This window comes from Octodon degus, unplaced genomic scaffold (assembly GCF_000260255.1).
Source record: "Octodon degus isolate 3935 unplaced genomic scaffold, OctDeg1.0 scaffold00067, whole genome shotgun sequence".
Taxonomy (NCBI): domain Eukaryota; kingdom Metazoa; phylum Chordata; class Mammalia; order Rodentia; family Octodontidae; genus Octodon; species Octodon degus.
This window is the reverse complement of record NW_004524643.1, coordinates 9,106,597-9,130,352: the sequence shown is the minus strand read 5'-3', so window position 1 is coordinate 9,130,352 and position 23,756 is coordinate 9,106,597. Positions and strand designations below refer to the sequence as shown.

The 23,756-nt window shown below is 35.3% G+C and overlaps 1 protein-coding gene across 22 annotated transcripts in view; it reads left to right on the top strand.

Moving 5' to 3' along the window:
* Sox6 (SRY-box 6) overlaps positions 1 to 23,756 on the top strand; it is a 689,373-nt gene that overhangs the window by 557,668 nt on the left and 107,949 nt on the right. For 15 of the 22 annotated variants that reach the window (XM_004634909.2, XM_023719279.1, XM_023719283.1 and 12 more), the window contains 2 exons: positions 8,062 to 8,141; positions 9,438 to 9,560. In XM_004634909.2, the coding sequence (XP_004634966.1) occupies positions 8,062 to 8,141; positions 9,438 to 9,560 (203 nt within the window). The remainder of the gene's footprint in view (positions 1 to 8,061; positions 8,142 to 9,437; positions 9,561 to 23,756) is intronic. The other 7 variants (XM_023719289.1, XM_023719288.1, XM_023719285.1 and 4 more) reach the window with 1 other exon arrangement.

The window sequence follows — 23,756 nt, the reverse complement described above, 5'->3', positions numbered from 1 at the left end:
TATCTATTGCTAAATCCCTTTTTGCTATCTTTATGAATTTCCCCACTATAAATCCTCATATAAGTGGAATCACACCATGTTTTTCTTTGTCTCTCTGGTTTATTTCTATATGCATAGCGTTGTTGAGTTCCATGCACATCGTAGCTTACATCAAAAAGTAATTCTTTTTTATGATTCTATTCTGTACATATAACATGCTTTGTTTGCCTATATATTTGTTAAAGGGTACACAAGTTACTTCTTCCTTTTGGCTAGTAACAATAGCCCCTTTATTAACATTAATATACAGATACCTGTTGTTGAAGTGCAGGAGTAGAACTGGTGAGCCATATAGTAGTTTTATGTTTTATCTTTTGAGAAACTGTCAAACTTTTCCATAGCAGTTATACCCTTTCACATTCTATCAGGAATGTAAGAGAATTATAATTTTCTACCTTGTTTCCAACTCTTGTTACTACCTTGTTTCCAGTTTTTAAAAAGTTTAACATATTCAGCACAGTAGGTGTGAGATACCACCTCATTTTAGCTTGGATTTGCATTTCTGAATCATTTATGATGTGGAATCCCTGTCCAATAAAGATTGGACATTTAAATGTCATCTTTGGAGAAATATTTATTTACATGTCTGTGTGACTAATTTTGAGCTGGATTGTTTTTGTTGAGTTTAATTCTTTATCTATAACATGTATAAGTACTAATATATGTGTGTATATATATATACATATATATGTATATATCTCACAACTATTTTCTCTCATTCTGTAGATGTTTGATATTATATCAATGAAATTATGGCCAGATCCAGTGTCTTGAAAATTTATTCATTTCCTCCTAAGAGTATTTTAGTTTTAGCTTGTTTATATCTTTGTTACATTTGAATTATGTTTTATACATGGTATAAGATAAAACAAAATTCAAAGTATAAAAATTGAATATCTACATCTTTTATGGCATATCCACTTTTTCTTACACAATTTCTTTTTCTTTCTTTCTTTTTTTGGTGGAACCAGGAATTGAACTCAGGCCCTTGCACTTGCCAGGCAAGTGCTTATTCTACTGAGCTATCTCCCCGGCCCCAGTTACACAATTTCTTGAAAAACAATCGTTTTTCCACTTAATAATTTTAACATCCTTTCAAAAAGGAATATGTCATGTCAGAGTCTATTTCTGGTCTGTCTATTCCAGTTCTTGCATGTATATATCTGAGCTAATGCTAGTGCCATATAGTTTTAAAACCTGTGGCTTTGTAGTAAATTTTGAAGTGTGGGTATGAGTTATCAAATTTTATGCTTTTTAAATCAAAATTGTTTTAGTTCTTGGGATCCCTTGCAATTCCCTATGAATTTGTGAAATAGCTTTTTTCTATTTATATGATAAAGGTTATTGCCTTCTTACTAATGAACACAGCTGCCCCTTTTCCATTTATTTCTGTTGTATTTAATTCTTTTTGTAAAAATAAAAAATGAAATTGACAAAACTGTACATATTTTTGAGGTATCTTGTAATATTTTGATGTAAATACGCAATCATGTTCAAATGAGGCTAACTATATCTGTCTGCTTGGACATGTATCATGATTGAAATGTTAAAAATATTGTCTTCTGCCTTTTGATATATACAGTGCATTATCATTGGCTGTGTTTTCCCTACCATGTAATAGAACACTGAATCTTATGTTTCCTGAGTATAATTTAGTGCCCTTTGATGAACATATTCCCTGTCACCCTCTCTCCTCTGCTTTCCCCGAACTCTGGAAACCATAATTCTAGCCTCACTTTGCAAGACGTCAACTTTTTCAGAATCTGCATATGAGAGAGCACATAGTTCTTGTTTTTCTGGACCTGGTTCATTTCATTTAATGTAATGATGTCATAATGTTGTTGCAAGTGACAAAGTTTCATTCTTTTATGGCTAAATAGTATTCGACTATACATATGCACCGAAGTTTATTCATCCGATTAATCAACTAGCATTTAGTTTATTTCATATGTTCTTTATTTCTTTTAGCTTTGTTTTTTAGTTTTAGTGTACAAGTTTTCCATTTCTTTTCTTAGATTTATTCCTATTTAATTATTTTAGATACTCTTATAAATGGTATTTATTTCTTCATTTCCTATTGAATTATTGCTGGCATATAGAAATATAACTATTCATCTTTTTCACTGCTACTTTATTGAATTTATTATTTCTAATCATCTTTCTCATAGGCTTTTGGGAGAGATTTTCTGTATATGGAATTATATTTTCTGCACTGAGTAGTGGTTTTTACTACTTTGGTACCAGTTTTTTGTGCACTTTTTTCTTTTTCTTGTCAAGTAGAATTGGCTGGAACTTCAAGTACAAATTTGAATAACTGTAGGAAAGTAAATAGCATTGTCTTGCTCCTCATTTAAGCGAGAAAGCTTACTCAGCCTTTCACCAGGGTAGGGTGCTAGCTGTGAACTTTTAATATTTGATCATGCTGAGAACTTTCCCTTCCACTTATAGTTTACTAGGGTCTTTTAAAATTCTTCTTTTTCTGATTGTTATTGTTATTATTTTATTTTATTTTAAGGGAAGGGTCTACAGGGTGTTCAGGGTCTCACTATGAGATCAGACTCATACTGATCCACCTGTTTTACAGCCTCCCAGGAGCTGGGATTACAGGCGCGTACCACCACGCCCAATCTCAATTGTCTCAGCATGCCCTAGGGGCGGGGCCTAGGATGGATCCCTGGACCCTGTGCCTGCATGCAGGTGCTTTAATCTACTGAGCTATTTGGCCAGCCCTCCTCCTCCTCCTGCTCCTCCTTCTCTTCCTCTTCCTCCTCCCTCTTCCCTTCTCCTCCTCCCTCCTCCCTCCTCTGTCCTCCTCCTCCTTTTCTTCTTCTTCTTCTTCTTCTTCTTCTTCTTCTTCTTCTTCTTCTTCTTCTTCTTCTTCTTCTTCTTCTGTTTTTCAAAAAGTTTGAGAAGCATTAGTGTTAATTCTTCTTTAAATGTTTGGTAGAATTCATGGTGAAGTCCAGGGCTTTTCTTTGTTGGTAGGATTTAGATTACTGATTCCATTTCTTTACTTGTTATAGATCTGTAGGATTCTCTAGTTCAGATGAGTCATGTAAGTAATTGGTATGTTTCAAAGAACTTTTCTGTTCCTCCTAAGTTGGTCTATGTACAGATGTTACAGCTGTTTTCCACTGTTTCTTTTTTTGAGCACCACACATTTGCCAAGAGGCCCCCATGTGAATGTGAATGGCCTTACTCTGTATAACAAGGTATATGGAGTGGTAAATAGTAGCATCTCTACTTTATCAAAAGAAAAAGAGCTAAAATTAAAAAATGCTGATCAACTTTTCCAAGGGCTTCACCTGTAGAAAATAGTGGAGATAAAATTCAGACTAAAGTTCTCTGACTTGATGTTTCACATTTTTGTGGGCATGGACTGTGTGCATGTGAGCTTAAGGAAATTCTTATCTTGCTTTTATGCTGTGAAAAAAAAGATTTTTCTGTGTAAAATTATCCAAATAACATCTTATAAAGGCAACTATTTTTCTTCCCCAGAATATTTAAAAGAAGAGGTAGTCAATACTGGAATATTTGATCAGTTAAATTCATTTAGTAAGAAATAAAGCACTTCTACAATGCTTGAATTAGCATCCCAGTTGAAAATGGGAATGTTGAGATCAAGAAGAAGATATATTTAGCTGTATAAATTAACTAAGTTTTATTTATGTGAAGATTAACTTTGTCTTCATATTTGAAGGACATCATTGGTAGTTATCATTAAGGCAGGAGCTTTTTCTCAATTGGTTTCTTACAACAAGAATGGATTTGTGAGCTTACACTCAACTGTTATTGACAAATTTCTTGGATTTCCAAGTGACTCAAACATGATCTGGATGCAGATCCTTTTATGAAATAATTAAAGGAATTAAGACTAAACCTAGGGGCCAGGGAGATGGCTCAGTGGAATAAGTGCTTCCCTGGCAAGCACAAGGGTCTGAGTTCAATCTCTGGTTCCCCCCCCCCCAAAAAAAAAGACTAATCCTTGATCTTTATCTTCTTTAAAGATATGAAAAACGATGCAGATAATCTTAGGAAAAAAGAATCCTAGGATCAAAAAATCTTTTTCTCATTGATCTTTGATGAATTTAGAAGGAAAAGTTTAGCAGGAGAATAAGAGCATGGTGATCTCAGCAATATGTATCATAATTCTTTCTAATTTTTGATCTATTTGCCCTTGGTAGAAATTAAAGAGTTTATTTTTAGAATTCTAAATGTATTGCATAGTTTCTACCTTTGCTGTAGTGTAATGCTACACAAAGATAAATTCAGCCTTACAATATTCTCTCAGAACATAGAGTACATGTAATATTCTGCTATTCTGAGTAATCCATCCAGGCAAGACTCACTCACATAGTATGTGTAGGTTTGTGCTAGCGGCTGTGGTGCAGATTGTTTCCACAGCATAATAAGAATGCTAATGGCTTGTAAAGGTGGGGTCTGTCAGTGGTTTAGTCATGTTGCCCTCTATAATTCCATCACCAAAATTTTTCAGACAGTTAAGGATGTGTAACATAATTGTTTCCTATTTTGAAGGGTGGAAAATGAGATAGGACCCCAAATTCCTATTTGGAGAAAGCTACTGAGGAATTCATGAGTTCTGTCTTCTCTTTTTTCTCTTCCACCATACTCAGTTTCTCTAAATGACTTCTACAGTGTGTTAATATATGAAGTTACCATCTCCGGCTACTAAAAGTCTTTTCTCTGAAGAATAAAACTAAATGGGAAGAATTATACCCATCATATTTTTGACTCCTTTTAAAAAAAAGTAGAACTTACATCTGAAATACCCACTAAGAGTCTTTTTGATGGATCATAGCTTCTTGGTGCAACTCCTTTTTCCTGTCATTAAGTCCTACTAAGCTTTGGCATCATTTCAGTTTCTCTGAAATTTAAACATTTATTTTTTCTTCTTTAGGGAGTTTCTCTGTGAAGCTGCTTTGATTCTAAAAGACTGTTACCTATTCTGACAGGTGAAACTAATATCAAACTAATTTTCCATAGATTGTTAAGTCCTGTATTTATTCTGTAAATGCAGGTAAAAGCAGTCAGTTGGAATATTTAGAAGGCTGGAAATATGATTTCCAAAATGAGCATTATTTCCCAAGTTTGATTTTTGGAGGTTGTCTCATATGAAAGCTATCAAGGGCTAGATTATTATAGTGCCTAAAGCCAACCTGTTCTAACAGGCTTCATCTTCCTTTGTACAAATTTTAAAAGAATGGGTCCTCACGCAAGCATTTCAAACCCAGAGACAAATTTGAAAAAAATTGCTGTAACATGTTGACTGATTCCTTGCCAAGTCAGCCACTAAGAACTTTGCTTGATCGGCTTTTCCACCATAATGGATGGTAGGAGGAACCATATAACTTTGGTATCAAAAAACTAAGCTTCATGTTACCCTCAAATCCCTCTCCTTCTAAGAGTTTTCTACTTTTACCTCACGTCTTATCACTGTGCTGCCCTTTCCTTTTTCTCTGTCTTCTAATCATTTGTGATATAATCTGTAGCTCTAATGTATTCATTCTTACTTTTAATATTGATACAGTGATATGTTCTGGTGAAGTATCTTTCTAAATATGTATTCAGATATGCAGATTCAAACCCACAGAAAGGTTAAAAACATTTAAAAAATATGCTTGTCAACAGTGGAAACGAAACTGTTCGTAGCCAGCAGGTGAGCTGGAGAGTACTACAGGGTGTGGTAGAGATAGTAATAAATTAACTGGCAAGCCAAAAACTATATTTTAAAAAAACCCAGCTATTTCATAGCACAGAAGCATGACAGCTATGAAAAAAAAATGGAGTGCCCCAGGGAATTCTCTTAGAGTTTGATTTTTTAAAATATGTTTGACATGAAAAATGTTTTAGTACAAATAAAGCAACTGGTATTAAACTTACAGGGAGGGGCGTTGTGGTTTAGAGTTAGCATGAATAATGCATGATATTTAAAGAAAGAACAGCTAGCTCTAAAATGTTCCAGGAGGCAGTCCACGCTGATGGTTGGAATAGATGATCCCCCCCATTTTTGAAACATCATTAATTCAGCATCATTTTATGATTATTTTTAACCTGATAACATCAATTGAAGAATACTGTTAAGATACTTTTTCTTCAAATAATTTAGTTTAAAAATCACAAAGAGCAGTAAGCACAAAGTGACAGTCATTTAGTATAAAAAATAATTCGTACTGGTTATCTTTTTTAAAAGCTTGTATAGTACTTCAAACTAAAATCAACCTCATGGAAGGGGAAAAACAAGATCAGATATTTTGAACATTACTCCATAGGAGCTCAGCACAATATAGCGTTAGTGAATACATTGTAGCGGTACTCCATATGCAATCAGAAGCCAATTGTTACTGGACTGTGTACAGGCACACACTGTGCTCAATGGTCTGATGAGGCATTATGGGTATGATGCAAAGAGACTGTGTAGATTAGAAGCTAACAATTTGTTAAAAGTGAAAGCAACTTAACATTTACATTGGGCCAGCTGAGCAGCACTTCATGTGGCAAGCAGGATGATTTCGAAGGAATCCGGCATCAGCTTCTAGATAGTAGTGTCCAGGCAGAAAATAAAAAGAGAGAGAGAGAGAGATTTTATTATTTTCCCATTGTTAACTACCTCTTATACTGTGATTCTTTCTCTAATGTCTCTTCATTATTACATTCAGCTTTCAGTGTGGAAAAGTTCATGCAAAACAGCATGATTATTATAAATGTCAAAAATGTGTGGAGAAACAGCCTATTAAAATATAGCCTAGAGAAAGTACATAACACTGACTTTAAATAAGTAGCTGAAGCCAAAGTGACACCACATTAAATCACTGATATTGTGTAATTTATCCCCAAATATTAATTTTTAGTTCAGTTACTACTATGAAAATGTTCCTTGTCACTTCTTCATTCTTTGATTTTTTGATCAGAGACTTTGTTCTTAGGTCATAGAAGGTTTTTTAGTCCTCTATTTAATTTTTTAAAATTTATTTGGTACAGTGGCTCACTATGCAGCTTGGAATCATTGTGATCCTGTCTCAGCTTCCCCAGCTCTGGGATTACAGCCGTGTGCCATCATGCCTGGTTTCAGTGGCTGGCTCAGTGCGGAGCTGGCATGGTATGTGGTACTGGTGATTGTACCCAGGTCCTTGCACTTGTCAGGCAGGCGCTTAGACTTCTGAGCTATCTCTCCAGCCACAGTCCTCTATTTAGGAGTGGGCTGTAGTGAGATACACAATAAGATGTAACATTGATCTCACTAAACTACGCTTTATTTCTACCAGACTTTATCTGGTAGATATTTATTTGGTAAATATCTACCCATGAATATTGTGTAGATATTTAATCAAAGCATCATCAAAGGATGTTTCATCAGTGTCTAGTGTGCATGTTTATGTCCTAGGTTCTAATATTATGATACTAAAGGTTAATTTAGATAAATGGTTTCCACTCTTATAGATACCAGGTATTTCACAGAATGCTGGCAGGTAAGATTGTCTTTAAATACAATCATTAAAGACGTTGCATTTTAAAAATGCTTTCTTTATTTTTATAAAATAAAGTTTAAGAGTTACTGGCACTCCATAGCTAATTATCTTTTTTTTTTTTTTTTTGAACTGGTAATACTCTGTCTTGCCGAGCAAGCTAAAACTTTTGTTGTTTAATAGAAATGCCTCAGTGCTTTCACATTGTATTGAGTGTCAGCCTGGCTTTAAGATATTTTTTTTACTCTTAAAAATGATGTATTACAAGATTTGTAATGGAGTGAACATGCTTGAATTGCACATTTAATTTTTTTTAACATCACATTCATGTTTTGCCAGTTTGCCTACCAGCTATCTGTTAACAAAAAGTTCCAAGGCAGCCCGGCAAGTCTGTGCCCAACTAAGCCTTTTGTTTCTGCAGATGTTTGGGCTTAGAGCAATGTTGTTAAGCTCAGGCAATCCAAGGACCATGTTTGTACTTGCCTGCTGTGATTCCCTGTGCATTGTCTAAACCTGCATGCATTGTTCTTTCCGACAGGTGATAACTACCCCGTACAGTTCATTCCATCAACAATGGCAGCTGCTGCTGCTTCTGGACTCAGCCCTTTACAGCTTCAGGTGAGTGCCAGAAAAAAAATGTGGGATATGAGCCAGTATTTTAGTGGAAAACTGCTAACCAGCTGTATGCTAAATAATGGCCTGAATGTTAAATAATTTTTAAAGCATAGCTCGGAAGGATTAACACCTTAGGTACTTACCATACTGCAAGTCAAAGAAAAAATTGCCAGTTCTGTTATTTTTTAAAGGAAAAATGACATTATAATTTAGCACTGCATATTCTTTATCAGATGAGTTAGTATTTTTATTGTATTTTCAAATCTCTAGCTATTAGCTTTTCTCTTATAAACTTTTCATCTATATGTAAATTATATCTAGATTAGCTTTTATATATAAGCATCAAAATAGAGAACAATGTTGGACATTTTTCCTTCTTCTGGGTCATGGAAAAATATGTTATTGACAAATTACTTGACAGTGAGAGAACACTTTGCACCTAAATATGTATATTCTCATCCTTCCAAAGGCCAAGAGTCTGGGCATGGTATCTGACCAAGTTCTGGATTAGTAGTAGGTCTTTCAAATTCAGGGAGAAAGTGACCCTTGGAAACTGAATGAAAAGTGTATTTGTACCATATATTCTTCACAGTAAAATGAGAAGTGTGAAATAGGACCAGGTGTTCTTTAGACTCTTTTAGCACTATCATTTGAATGAGAAGAAGGCTTTAAATATACATACTTATATTTAAATATACACTTGAATTTTCTTTAATAAGCTAAGGAACAACATCTGGCCAGGCATTTTTATTTCTGTTACTAGTTCCTATCTGACTTGATCCTGAAAAGGGTGCAGCTACTGTAGCATGAAAAGCCATCAATTTCAACATTGACAAAGAAGTGCATAAATAAAGAATTTTTGAAGCACTTAAGAAGTTGTTGTCATAAGCCTCATTCAGGAAGCATGAAAACATTATCTATTACGGGCTATCTTTGGCCAAACAAGAACAATAACCCTGCCTCTCTTGCAAATCTTCACCTTTTACACTCTAACTTTGGAACTTATAGCTTTTAGCTAAAAACTGAAGTGAACTAATGGTAAACCTAATTTATTTTCCCATTTCTTGTAGCTGAGCTATGGAGGATCCTCTTGTTTCAGAGACAGAGATAAGAAAATAGTGCCATTGTTTGATCTTATAACCAAGTTTCTGTAAAACAGAGAGGCTGGGTCTTAAATCTCCTACTTTCCATTCCTTGATATGGTCAATACCATGGATTTAAAAATACATGTTGTTTCATGAGTTCTGACAGTATGTTTTGTCTTTTTTTTTTTTTTTTTTTGAATATGTTACTAAACAGAAAGGTCATGTCTCTCACCCACAAATTAACTCAAGGCTAAAGGGCCTAAGTGACCGTTTTGGCAGGAATTTGGACACCTTTGAACATGGTGGTGGCCACTCTTACAACCACCAGCAGATTGAGGTATGAATGCTTCCGTTGGTGCTTTGCTTCATTGGGAGGGGGACTGGATTGTTTAGTCATGTTCTATTTTTTTTTTAAGTGGCAAACACTTAACGTAACTATGGAACCTATTTTTTCCTTTAATTGTTTCTGAGGCTTTTTCTTTACCCACTTTCTTTTAGAGAAAAAGGCAAAACCCTATCTCATATCCTTTAATTAGGAATTAGATTGTTTATTGCCATATATACAGTATTATTTTTTCAGGTGAATTCTTTGATTGTCTTTAAAACCATCGTTCTTTACCTTATACTTTACTTTTACCATTTCTTTTATATAGTGTTATATAGTGTTTAATAAATATTTCAACACTTAAAATCTTTCATTTGACTACATAGTTGCTGTAAACTTGATAAAATAGAGAGCAGGGAGAGAGAGAGAGAGAGAGAGAGAGAGAGAGAGAGAGAGAGAGAGAGAGGAGGAAAGAGAGAGAGAGAGAGGGAGATTGACCAAACTGAGGTTCAGAGAGATCAAATGATTTAACTCAATGCCTAATAGGCTATATATTAGGCATTGAGTTCAGTTTTTGCCCAGGCTTTCTAATTCTACCAGATTCGAATTTTTCAATGTGGTTTTCTCAAACAAAAGTTGACTGAGCCTGGCTTATAGCTCTTTTCCCATGAAGTTCTGTAATATCCTTTTCATATTTAACCTTCCAGTAAAACTCATCCTTACTCCCTGAAAATAGATGGTATATATGGCTTTTTGAAAATCAAGATTCTTTCTACTATGGAGACCCTGTTCTCCTCTCTCAAATTTCATACTTAATTCCTCTACTATACCATTGAAGTCCTTCTCTAGGACTATCAGATATTGGGGGAATGGCAGGTATCTGTTGAATTAAAAAAAAAAAAAGAATAGAAACAAGTTACATAATATTGAAGTTCACTTTAATTTTCTAATGAGGTATAATGCCAAATTTTATATTCTAACCTAAGATGGGTATCTTAACCCCTCAAAAAGAAAATATTTTTACTTTGACATTATCTTTTTTACTGTTTTTGAACCTATTTTTTTGGAAAGTGATGGGGCAATCACTCCTAAGAAGGAAGAAGACAAAATCAAAGGCCACCTTGGACATAGCCTAAGGAAGTGTTCCAGAGCCTATTGCCCGCCTTTCTTATTCCTTTTACTTTGCATAAGTCATAAACGGGGGTTTCCACTTGGACATGACTGCACATGTACTGACAGAGTATCAGCTGTCTTCTACATAGCCAGAAGAGATTGCTTTTAAAGGCTTTCTCTTAGTTGTAGAAAGAGTGCCATGTTTCTGGCATTTTGAAATTTATGGCTAGCATAGCCACAACAAGAGGTAACTGGACGTAAGGAACAAGCCCTTCTATGTAATAACCGTATGGTTATATGTTACCCACTCTTGAAAGTCAGCTTGAGGAGTTGATAAGTGCTTAAAAGATCATGAGAGCAGGTGGCCTTGCCTCAAACTCAAGGCTCTCTTCTTTGCCTTCTGTGATCTTCTGAGGTACTCTGTTCTATCCCATCTCCTTCCTGTACTCAGGTTTCTACTCAATTTCTCTGTCTAATTTTTCACTTAGGTTAGTCTTTCCCTTACCTCCCATAATCACCTGCACCCCTGGTGTATTAAATTTAACTTCTTTTGAGTTTATGGAACTGTGGTGTCATACCTGTGAGTGCCAGAGTTGAATAATATAGTAGTGGCACTGATGTAGAAGCACATTGGATGCCACTTCTCTGTCACTTCAATAGTCTAAATAGGCCAGGGAGATAGCTCAGTGTAATAAGTGCCTGTCTGGCAAGTACAGGGTCCCAAGTTTGATTCCTAATGCCAAAGTAATAATAATAATAATAATAATAATTAATAGTCTAAATAAAGAACCCACAGATATAAGCGCCTCTGTGATTTTGCAGTTTAAATTTGGCCAGCTTGAGAATTTCGTGGGTTTTTGTTTATTTTTGCTTTATTCTCTTGCTTTAATTTTGTACTTTTCCCCTAAGTTTCAGAAAACCTTTGATCTGATTGTTTGAATGATTCACTCATTAGGAAAGATTGATCTCGTTTGAAAGGCAACTTTCCTGATGTGAATGTAGCATGTTCTTTGTATGTCTGTGAACAACATGCTAGACGCTTATATCTGCTATCCAGTACCATTTTAAAGTTTGAGGAAAAGAAGGAAATTTCAATAATACACTGCCTTATTGATATTAAAACCCTGTTTTCTTTTTTAGTAGTGTCCTTTCCTGTGACAAGCTAAAATGTCACACCTCTGTCAACAATAATGAAGACAACGTATTGATGCTAAAGAAGTTTTAAAATTATGCCAAATGATTTTATTTAGAAATAGGAGTTCTTAGGAGGAAAACTCCCATGAGACATTACTCAGAATGAGTATTTTCTATCAATAATATTACAGTTATTTTGTCTTTCAATGGCTGTCCTTTCTAAGGGCAGACAAGATAGCTAAACGGACTAAATGCCTCCTTAGGCAAGCGCAGGGACAAGGGTTCAATCCCCGGCACCACATGCTGTGCTGGCCCTGTCCCTGGGTGTGCTGAGCCAGCCACTGAGACTAGGTGTGGTGGCACATGCCTGTAATCCCAGCCCTGGGGATGCTGAAAACAGGAGCATCACTATGAGTCTGACCTGCATAGTGAGACCCTGTACCAAATACATTAAAAAAGTTGTCCTTTCTAATATTAATGAGCCTGCATAAATCTTAGCATTTATAGTAATGTCCTAGAAGTCTGAAGTTTTATCAAGATATTTAAGATGCAAAGACCTTCTTTGCATTAACATATTCCAGTTAGTTCTTTAAAATAAGACACAAAAAGGCCATTTTTTTTCTAGTACCGTGCTGATCTAGGGCATGGTTTTCTCTGCCTCAGGGGCACAATATTAGGAGAGAGAAGACCAAAGAACGCTGTTTTTAGTTGAACAGTTCAGCAGATGGAGGCATGAATACTCATATATCTGGATGTTGAGGGGCTTGAACCATTAATTTTGATAATGTATTTAACCCTGGGAACAATCAGAAACTATAACTCTAAGGTTACAATGCTTTTGACCTTTAGAGAACAGAGGGCACTTGGTACAGTAAACAATATATTATATTGCTACTTATTTCAATTCTCTTACTCATATAAATTTCAAGACCAGTTGCCATTTGCTTTCCTCAGCTATGTTAGCCTTGGTCCTTAAGTAAGTCAAAAGAAATGTTAAAGGAAGGGTAAGTATAGTGAGGTAGGCAGGTAAATATGGCCTTTAAATAGCTGCGATGTTAGATTGCTTCCCAAAAAATATGGTCTCAGAAACTAACCTCAGAATGGCTATTTAATACAAAAGAATGGTTTCAGTGTATTGATTCATTTTATGTGATTATTTTTAATATGATAATCCTTAAAGTAATTTTGTTTTGTTTCTAATTGTGAATAATGTTGTCTCATAGTTTTAACTTATATTAAACACAAGCTGGTACCACATGCAAAGTGATACACCTGTCTCCTGCTTTCTTATTAAATGATGCATGCTTCTCTTTAGCAAATACAGCAGTTAAATATCACACAGCTTAAGAATTTCTAATTAAAATATCTCCATGTGTCAGCATATTGGTAATGTATTATTTTAATCCATTTATTTTGTTTATGAAACAGTGACATATGTTTAGATTGTGAAATATATGAGCCTTAAAAATCACTTTATTGAAGAAAATTAATTCCCACAATACTGTCTGGGTAACGTGTTCACTCACCCAGTCAGTCACTGGCGGCACTGCCAGTCTTAATGTTGGGTAGATGCACGTCTTACTTTTAACCACATAACAGTCTTGGAAAGAAGCATAACTCTTTTTCTTAGCTCCAAATGATAAGGATTTTCTTTATTTTTTCCTTACGTATTAACTTAAATGTGTCTTACGTTCCCCAACACTTTTTAGAAAAAAATATACAATGAAAGATGGTAGAGAATATTTGTATCAAGGATTATGAAAGACCAGTCAAAATTAAAACAAGCTAGTTATCTTTTCAAAGTTAGACATCGTAATTTGTTTGTCAGCAGGGAGATGTTTGGGTCAGCTGTGAGATAAAGTGACTGTCAGCAGCTATTCCTACAAGACAAGTAATTTCACTCAATGTATTACTGACAGATTGCTCACTTCTCTGAATCACCAGAGAAAACAAACTTAATATTGTTATAGGCAGAGTTTCTGTCTTCATTAGCTCCAGAGAATGATTTTTATCAAGCATTCAAAGCCCATCAAGCTTTAGGTGGGACATATTTTAACAGACTAGTTCTTAAATGATAGTATGGGTAGTAACCCAAATGAAGGAGTTGTACATGAAAATTCAAAAAAAAATTAATATGAATACATTTTTACTTTTATTTGATGGACATTCTATGTGGTTTGGAGAAGGTTTGAAGAAAGGAGTATAATTAAAAACTTTAAGCACTGAGGAAACCTATCAACTAAGTTATGTTATTCTTAAATGAAGCAGTCTTGCAAGCTTGAAAAGACAGAACAGTTGAAATTTTTGCAAAGATGAATACAAATACATATTTTATTTAAATGATATTGTCAATTTTCATGCTACAAGTAGAAAATGAAGGATTGCCCATCAACATGGGGAATGCTGTATTTTAGTGCTAGCCTGAATCTTTACAACACTATAGTTACTGGCTCATACCTTGCCTTATTTACAATTGCAAACATACCTGAGTGCTACAGAGGAATGGGAGGGCGAGTTAGTTTGCTTGGCGGGTTTGGGAGATTGTGATTTCTAATAGTGAAGAGGGTTGAATAAAGAGTTGATTAGAGTGACCAATTGCTGGCTACCCAATGGAGAAAGAGGAATGTGCTGATTCCAAAGCTTGTTAGGAGCATTGCAACCGTGGGGCTGTACTTTGAGGGGAAATACTTGAGTTTTTTCTCAATCAGCATCACGCACCCCCTCTGACTGTTTTTTTGACGTTTAATAGTGAGGTAGAATTTGCAAGAATCATTAGAGCTAGTTACCTAAGCCTTGTACTAATAGAATGAGCTCCACCAAGGAATCAGAACCTTGGACTAGAATTGAACTTCCTTGCTATTGTCTTATACTGTTTTCAAAATACCTTCCTTTTCTCCTGCTTTTTCATGGTAAAAAGAGAGGAATATATATTTCCAGGGTCATTGTAAATAGCAAAGGGGATAATGAAGTGAATATTAGGTTTCTAAAAATGTCAGCCAAACCATCATCAAAGTAGTTAGAAAAACATTGTAGGGGCAGATCTAACATATCAGGGCAGAAATCATTGAATTTGGGGATTTTTGTTTTTCTTTTTTTAAAAAAATATTTATTTAGGGACGTGGAGATGGTCCAGTAGAATAAGTGCTTGCCTGGCAAGCGCAAGGCCCTAAGTTCAATCCCCGGTTCCACAAAATAAATAAATAAATAAATAATAATAAATATATATATATATTTAATTATTTGGTACAAGATCTTGCTATGCAGCTTCAACTCATAGTGATCCTCCTGTCTCAGCCTCCCCGGTGCTGGGATTACATGTGTGCACCACCATGCCTGGTTTCAGTGGCTGGCACAGCACACCCTGTGTTCTGGGGCCAGCATAGCATGCAGTACTGGGGACTGAATCTGAACCTTTGCATTTGCCAGGCAGGTGCTTAGACTGCCAAGCTATTATCCTATCCCCATTTGTTGCTTTTTCTCATCATTAAATCCCCAACATTAATTGGAACAGTGTTTAGTAAAATGAATGGATGAATTAATATACTTCATCTGTTGTGACAACCTGGGACCTAAGCTTCTTTGAATATTTTTTTAATCATTGATCAATTTTTGTCTCTAAGAAGCATTATTCCATATAATGAGCTTTTCATTTCTAGATAGGCTTCTTAGGAAGACTTGTAGTTTCCAAACAGACCCTGATGAAGGCTAAAGAAATACAAGCATATTTTAAAAGATGTGAATTAGGAAGATGACCATAGCTTTTGGATATCTGACTTATCATTGTAGTCAGGAAGAAGTTGTTTATATTTACCCACAAACTGAGACCAATAAAGCCCATTTGCTTTTGGAAATTTGACTTTCCTTTGGGTTTAAGGTAATACAGAGAAATTGGTTTTTCTTACAAAACTCTATTATTCACTGTGTGTAAATTATCCAATTAGTAGGCTATTTATTTGTATGTTGAGAAATGGCTCAATAAGAACAGAATGACCCAGGCGTTATAAAACCTGCACAGTCCCCTCTCTCTCAATGCAAGACTTCTACTGAAGTCATTTAGCTCCAGACTTTCTAATTTTTTTATTAATTTTATTGAGAAACAGATATCGATGAGACAGTTTCAAAACCAATTAATAGGACAGTTTCAATAATTAATAAAATGCATATTGTTATCTTCTTAGTAGATATTCATAGTACAAGATGCAGACACAATATCTTGTCCAAATACTATTAGTACAAATCTTTCTTCTCATTGAATTAAGAGAAAGTAGTTGTATATCTATCCTAACTATTTTGTATATACAGATACAAAATGGTCCTTCCTTTGTATCCCCTTTTTTGTTTAGTTTTGTTAGAGATGGGTATTCCCTTGCCAATTAAATATTGTAGGTGTGTGAATTCAGCAAAATAATCCAATATTGTCCAGTAGTCCATAATAGTAGTGGGTTATCTGTGGGACTGACAATGTCAGAAGTTGTTGACTTCAGCCTTTCACAGCTCAGCATATTAATGTGGTTCCAGCCTTTCTAATTGATCCACTCAATAGGAAACTCCTGGTATGTGATGGTATCATCCATTCATTACTTTTGGTTCTGCATCCATGGACTCATCCCACCATAGATCAAAAATATTGAGAAAAAATTGTGCATGTGTACCAAGTCTGTGCAGACTGTTTTATCATCATTATTCTCTAAACAATACAATATAATAAGATAGCATTTAAACTGCAATAGGTATTATACGTAATCTAGAGATGGTTTACTATATACTGTGAGGATATGGATAGTTTATATACAAATACCATATATTTTATCTAAAGGGATGTGAGCATCCACAAATAGTGATGTCTATGGGGTTCCTGGGAGCAATCCCCCATCTACGCTGAGATGATTGCACTTGCATTTCACTAGATTGCTCATAAGATGTAATGGATCCTTATATAATAACATATATTGCTGTTCCTTGTTTAACCAAATATATTTTAAAGTATTTTTATTAATATTTCACAAATTAACCTAGATCATGGTCCTTCGTACTTGTCAGTGTTCTCACAAGAGTTGTTGGCCTTGAGCCGTATGAACAAAATCAAAGTGATAGATAGATGTGAAAATTTTATTACTTAAAATATATCTGTCTTTGATTATAACAAACTCTACAAAATGCAAGTATATGGTGTTCATTTGAAGCAAGTTTGAAACAGAAATGCTTTTCACCTACATACTCATTTTTGTGATATCTATCAAGTTTTTATTCTAATTCACCTATTCATTTAAATTAAAGAAAGAATGAAATATTATATGCTTTTAAAATTCTTATTTGAAAACATACTTGTTATTTTTACTGTGACTCTTAAAATAACATGATGGCCTGGGGAAGTAGCTCAGTATTAGTGTGCTTGCCTTGGATGCCCATGGCCCTGAGTTCAATCCCCAGTACCACACACACACACACACACACACACACACACACACACACACACATAATGCTACTGTATCATTAAAGTCGTATCAAAATCTATCTTTAAGAGTTTATACATGATCATGGGCCAGAAAATTCTAAAAGCTCCGTATTATCTATGATTGCAGATCTGTGACATTCTGGAAAGGGTTATACTATGGAGATAGCAAAACCTTCAGTGTTTCAGGGGTTGGGGTGGGGAAAAGATGAGTAGGAATAACACAGAGATATTTTAGGGTTGTGAAAATACTCTGCATGAGATTGTATTGGTAGAAGTTTGTCACTGTACACTTATCCAGATGTGTAGAGTGCACAGCACCAGGCGTGAGTCCGAGCATAAACTATGGCCTTTGGATGATTATGTTAAAGAAAGCTCATTGATTGTGCCAACATGAGGCCACATGGGTAGGGTCAGGTTATAGGTGATTGCTGTGCCTGAGTCTCCTTACTTTTGCAGTGAAACTAACACTACTCTAAAAGCAGTTTTTCTTTTAAAAGTTTGTAATTACATCCAAACATAACAGATTTAATCACTCTGTTATTCAACATGTATTTATTTAGTATTTAGTATGTGCCAGGCACTGTTCTAAATAGCAGCCCTCAACTGGGGACAATTTTCACTTCCAAGGGTTTTATTGACAATGTCTGGTGATTGTTTTAATTATTTTAATTGAATTGGAGGGGGTTGTGGAGATTACTATGGACATCTCGTGAGTAGGAGGCCAGGTATATGCTGCTGAGCACTCTATACCGCCTTGGACAGACATCTACAATGTGGAATATTCCAGTCCAACATGTCAGTAGTGCAGAGTTTGGGAAACTTCTTATACATAGTGGAGAAATATGAGGAATAAGATACTCTTATAGAGTTTACATTCAGTAAGAAAAATAGAGAGAGACATACATAACAAGTACTTGCTATTTCAAATCTGATTCTTTAGAAATATCTCCACCTACCTGTTTACCTATCTGCCTAAGTCCAGATCAGCAGTATTTTAAAACCTAACTGATTATTGTTTTGGAAAGGTCACAGTATGTCTAATTACTTAAAATATATCTATGTCTTTGACTATAACAGATTCTACAAAATGCAAGTATATGGTGTTCATTGGAAGCAAATTTGAAACAGAAATGCTTTTCACCTAGTTATTCCTTTTTGTGATATCTAATAAGGAATAAGATATTCCTTATTGTTGCTACCCATGTCCATGAAAATTTGGAAACTCAACAAGTTAACTCAACCTCTAGAATAAAACTTTTGCTGCTTGAGAAAACATGAATAAAATAAAAGCTATTATTTGTAATACTGTTTGGAGTTTAAAAGACCATTGCTTGGCCATATTGCACCCATTTTGTAGGCCTTTTAGTGTATCTTTATTGATCAGTATCTGTGTATAGATTAGAAAACTATATTTCAGGGAATTTAAGCTACTTATTATAGGGTAGACAGTGGGAAGTATGCTTCTGTCCCACCCTGTAGCTTGCTGCTTGTATTTTGCCTTCTCTAGTCTAGCAGAAATATTGTATTCCTAGACCCCAAACAAGAACAAGCCTCTCTCTACACTAGAATTCTAGTATCTCAAACCATATGGGAAAAAAGTACCACCTCCATTACTTCTTTTTTTTTTTAATTTTTTTTTTAAATTTTTACATTTTTTTTTATTTTTTTATGTGTGTGTGTGGCCAGCTCAGCCCACCAGGGGGCGGGGCTGGCTGGCATGTGGTACTGGGGGATTGAACTGTGGTCCCTGTGCTTTGCTAAGCTTGTTCAAAGTAGGTGCTTTAGACCACTCAGCCATCTCACCACCCCTCCATTACTTCTTACCTTAATAGTGTGATATTTTCATTCCAAATTCTGTTTGGTCCATTAAGATATCAGAGATGGAAAGGGAATAAAGGATATTAAAAGATCGCTCATCCTATTCAATATATGTCAGCTCATTTACTTGGCATTTCCTTCTTGATGTAGTGAGGCAGGAGATTAGGATGTGGTAAACTGGTTGGGCAACTACATATGACCTGTCAATAACAGGGATCCAGAAAAGCAGCTCCCAAAGCCTGGCACCTGGTACCAATCAGAGAATGGTGTCTTAATTCTCCTTGTGAGAACTCACGCAGGTTTTGACAGGACAGCTTAGATTTGACATTGACCTGAACGATGGGAGCTACAGAAGACGGCTGCCTCGAGCTCCGTGTGCTCCCTACACAGTGGGAGGACTCCTGCCTCATAGAGTGCTGTTTTCTTACTTACATTGGGTTGCTTGCTTCACAAGAATGTGTTTCTTTTTCTACTTTTAAGAAATGTAAAGTCACTACCTTTCCTCCTCATTGACCAATTCTTTGATCAGGACAGAAAGGACCTAGAAAACACCTCTAGAAGGAGACCCCAGAACCCTAAAACCTAGTAACAGCAGCACACAAAATCTACAAACATTTTATCTACTGCTTTTATCCTTCCACACTTGGTTTCCAAAACAAAAGTGACTCGCATATAACTACATGTAAGTTAGACTATTACTCAGGAGAGAACATATTTAGAAGTAAAAAGATCCCCTACTCCTATACCATCAGGGTTATGGAGTCTTGTTTGACATAGTTTCACCTCAGTTTCTTAATTTGTAAACTAGAAGTACTTTTGTCATCCAGATAGTCAATTTCTGTTGTAAAGATAAAAAACAACACTTGAAAGGCAAATAACACTTACATGAGAAATACATGTACAAAGATATATTCTTCAAGTGTTATGATTATATGAATAGTGTTCAAGGAAAGTATTTGTACAAAATCTTAAATTTTAGTGTAATCAGACAGAAAGCATTGCCTAGGAGTCAAATACCAAAATGCTGCCATCATTTGATTATTTATCCTAAGCTATTTGCTTCACTTTGATCCTCAAAAGGAAAACCTTTATTCCTTCTGGCTACAAGTTGGGGTTCAAACCTGGGACTTTATGCATGCTAGGTAAGTGATCTACCACTAAGCTACAGTCTCAGCTCCTCAGTTTTTAAAAAGTTGATATTATTATTACTATTATTATTGTTATTATTATTTATGTATTTGACACAGTGTCTTACTATGCAGTGCAGACTCATGTTTTCAGCCTCCCCAGCACTGGGATTAGAGGCATGTGCTTCCATGCCCAGTCTTGGTGGCTGGCTCAGCAGCGATATTATTTTTGATATTAACAGTAAATAAATCCATCTTCAGAGTAGAATAAATATGAAATTTCATGAAGATATGGGAGATGTTTATTAGCTTTTATAAGATGCTGTTTCCTGAGATCCTATAAGTTATAAGGAATTATTTTGGGTAGAGATCATACACTTGATATATAAATTGGATATTATATATGAAACCTGAAGTTCTTACTAAAGCTGGATATAAGTATAGTGTAAAATTAAATATATATATATATATATATATATATATATATATACATATCTGGATAATACCTGTTTGAGAGGTTTAAAATACCTGTTTTTATAGGTTTATATACCTATGTTATAGACTGTTTCAAAAGCAATCTATATTTAGCCTTTATGATAAATGTGTTTTAATATTATCTCTGTATTTTCAAAGAAGAAATTGAAGCTCAGATGAGCTAAGTGTCTTGAACCAGGATACTAACCTAGCAAGAGTACTAGCATAGATGGCTTAAGTGTATTTTAAATTTTACTTCTCAGCCAGCATTCTTTGATGTAAACTCTGATGACTGGCAAAAAGCAGTCATTTGGAAGATTTCTTGCATACCTCATTCTTTTCTTACGGCAAAGTTTAAATGAATTAAAGCAATTTAATTAAATGATAAAAAGAAAATTACAAAGTCAACATGACATTCTCAGGATCACAAAGAGTTTAAATGCTTTTCGAATTTCCAGTAAGATAGAAGAAAGTTCAAGTCTAATAAAATTTAACAAGGCTAAGAACTACTGCATTGAAAACTGTCCTGTTCTGCACTTTCTTTGGAGAAAAGGCTGAGAATGCTTTTGCTCTGTGCAGAGGCATCATTCTTTGGAGGGTTTCTAGGGACTTCGCACTCTTTCGAAGTTTTGATGAGTCTCCTGGAGTAGCTGGGGACTGTGTCCCTGGCCACCCCTGCCCGAGCAACCCTCTGAGCATGTTCAGCAGGTTTCCTGCCAGCAGAGGAAGCAGATGTTTGACCAGACTGGAATGGAGCGCCTGCTGCATCAGGAGCAGGGCATTCCTCTTGACATCTGGACATTGCTGGGTTGGGGAATGCCTGCCTTAGGCCAGGAGGCTGCAGGAGTGTGGGGCAGAGAGTGCGGTCCTTGCTGCTTTTTAAGTAATTAGTGCACTGGAGCAGCAATAATGTTGAGTTATCGCTTGGCTGAATTCTTCTCAGAAATCTTGGGACAATAGGAGAGTCAGGAAGGAGTATTTACAGTGAAGTCATGTTTAGAGAGACAAGACAAATTATAAAGTATTAAAGAACTTTATTTTAAGTGATTTAATTTACAAATAGCTCTGAAACCTTTTAGAGACTTTTCAAACTTAAAATGGCTCACATAGCAATATTATTTCAGCAAGTGTCATTTTAGACTTTGGTCAGGTTGTGTTACAAAAGATACAGAGTTTGATAAAACATAGAAAATGTGCTGATACTTGTAGCTTCTAGGGAAATTTGCTCTAACCTGAGTGGGAAGAAGTGGTTTAGATAAGAGATGGACTGAATTAGGTACTGGATTTTATTATTTCACTCAGTCGCACGAAACACTGGCCTGCACTTGCTCCCCAAAGCTGAAACTATCTGTTAAGTAGGTTTCCTTTATGGTATGTGCTATTTAAGTACAGTGGACATGAAAATGGATAGTTGTAAATTTATTTTGTGATGAGTACTTGTCACATTGTTACTTTGCCTTTTCTAATTTTTCATTAGGGAGACCTCTGTGCTCGAAGTCTTCTTATAAACAGATTATGACCATTTGTGTTTACAGTAGTATATGGTGCTGCTCTCTAACCTCTGATAGTCTAAGGGGGTGATATTTAATTAACACTGGTGAGATGCTGACCTGAAAGGCTGTGGAAAGTGATTGAGCTGCATCTTCTAAGCTCTGCTTTAGTCAGCCGGGAGGGAAATTTAAAAAAATAAATTAGAAATTACTGTATTCGGAAATTCCCTCTAACTAAGCTGTATTTCAACAGGCCATTTAATGCTCAACTGAACAAAGGTATTACTCCATTCATTGAATTGTATCAAACGCCTTCTCAGAGGTCCAGTTTAAGAACTACAGTGGTTTAGCATCCCACTCCCAATAGATTATCACTTGCTCTGCTTGGAAAAGAAAGCAAATTAATAAAAATAAATTTTAAAAATAAGGAGAAGCATTGTTATTGAATGGAGTTGCATGTTCCCCTGCCTCTGATATGGCCCTCCAGAGCTGAGAATCATCTTAGCCTACACTGTGCAGAAAAACGTACTCCCCCTGCTAGCACTGCTGTTCCCCTGTTCAGTACATGGAGCAGCTTTTGCTCATGTCCCGGGGGGCAGTCTCTGCACGATGTCTAGTTATGTTATTGACTCAGACATAGCACAATAGAGAAAAACAAGAGAGCAACATCATGAGGACAAAAGCGAGAAGAGATGTGCCTAGATGTGGCTGATTTGGGTGGGAATGTTTTGCTTTTCCACCCATCTATCAGTGTCATTTCTTTGTTACAGAGCCAGATATTCATCTAATAATTCACTTTTGTTAAATCATGCCCTCCTAGTTTTGCATCTATCTCTGCCTACATCTCTTGGTTGCAAAATAGTCTCACCACACATACACATACCTCGTTATGAAATAGGAAGGATACACACACACACACATATATATATATATATCATATATATATGATATATATATATATATATATCTCATATTAGTCAATATAACCGTTAGTTCAAATGACCATTTATTGAAACAACTTGTTATCATTTGTGTAGCAGCTGGCTTGCTTTCTTACATGATTTTTATTTATACATTAGTGACACTTTTGGTTTCAAGAAAGCAATGTTCTCTGGTTTCATATGACCTCTGCAGTTAAAAGAACTAAATGACCAGGCTCTAATTTCTCCTGAACTTCACTTTCCTCATCTGTGAAGTGGGGATAATAACATCTCCTCTAGGATTATTATGAGATAATGTTAAATGAGAAAATATAAACAACACTAATACAATTTATGCTGTATGATAGATGCTCAATAAATATCATTTCTTTCTATACTCTTATACTATAATCTCATTTATTTATTAATTTAAAAATATTTTAAAATTATATTGATATGAGGAAACAAATTCCCTGCCTGAAAGATATCTGGGATGACTGTGCATTCTCTAAAATTGAAGAATGAATTTAGGAACATATATAGAATAATGGAAGTTAAGAGCAGAATACAATTATTGAGGGAAAGAAAGTTTCTGTCTGAGGAAAGGACAGACAGGGATCCGAGTGGTTTGTCAAGGAATCTATCCTTTTAAGGAGTTTTTATAGAGCAAATCTACA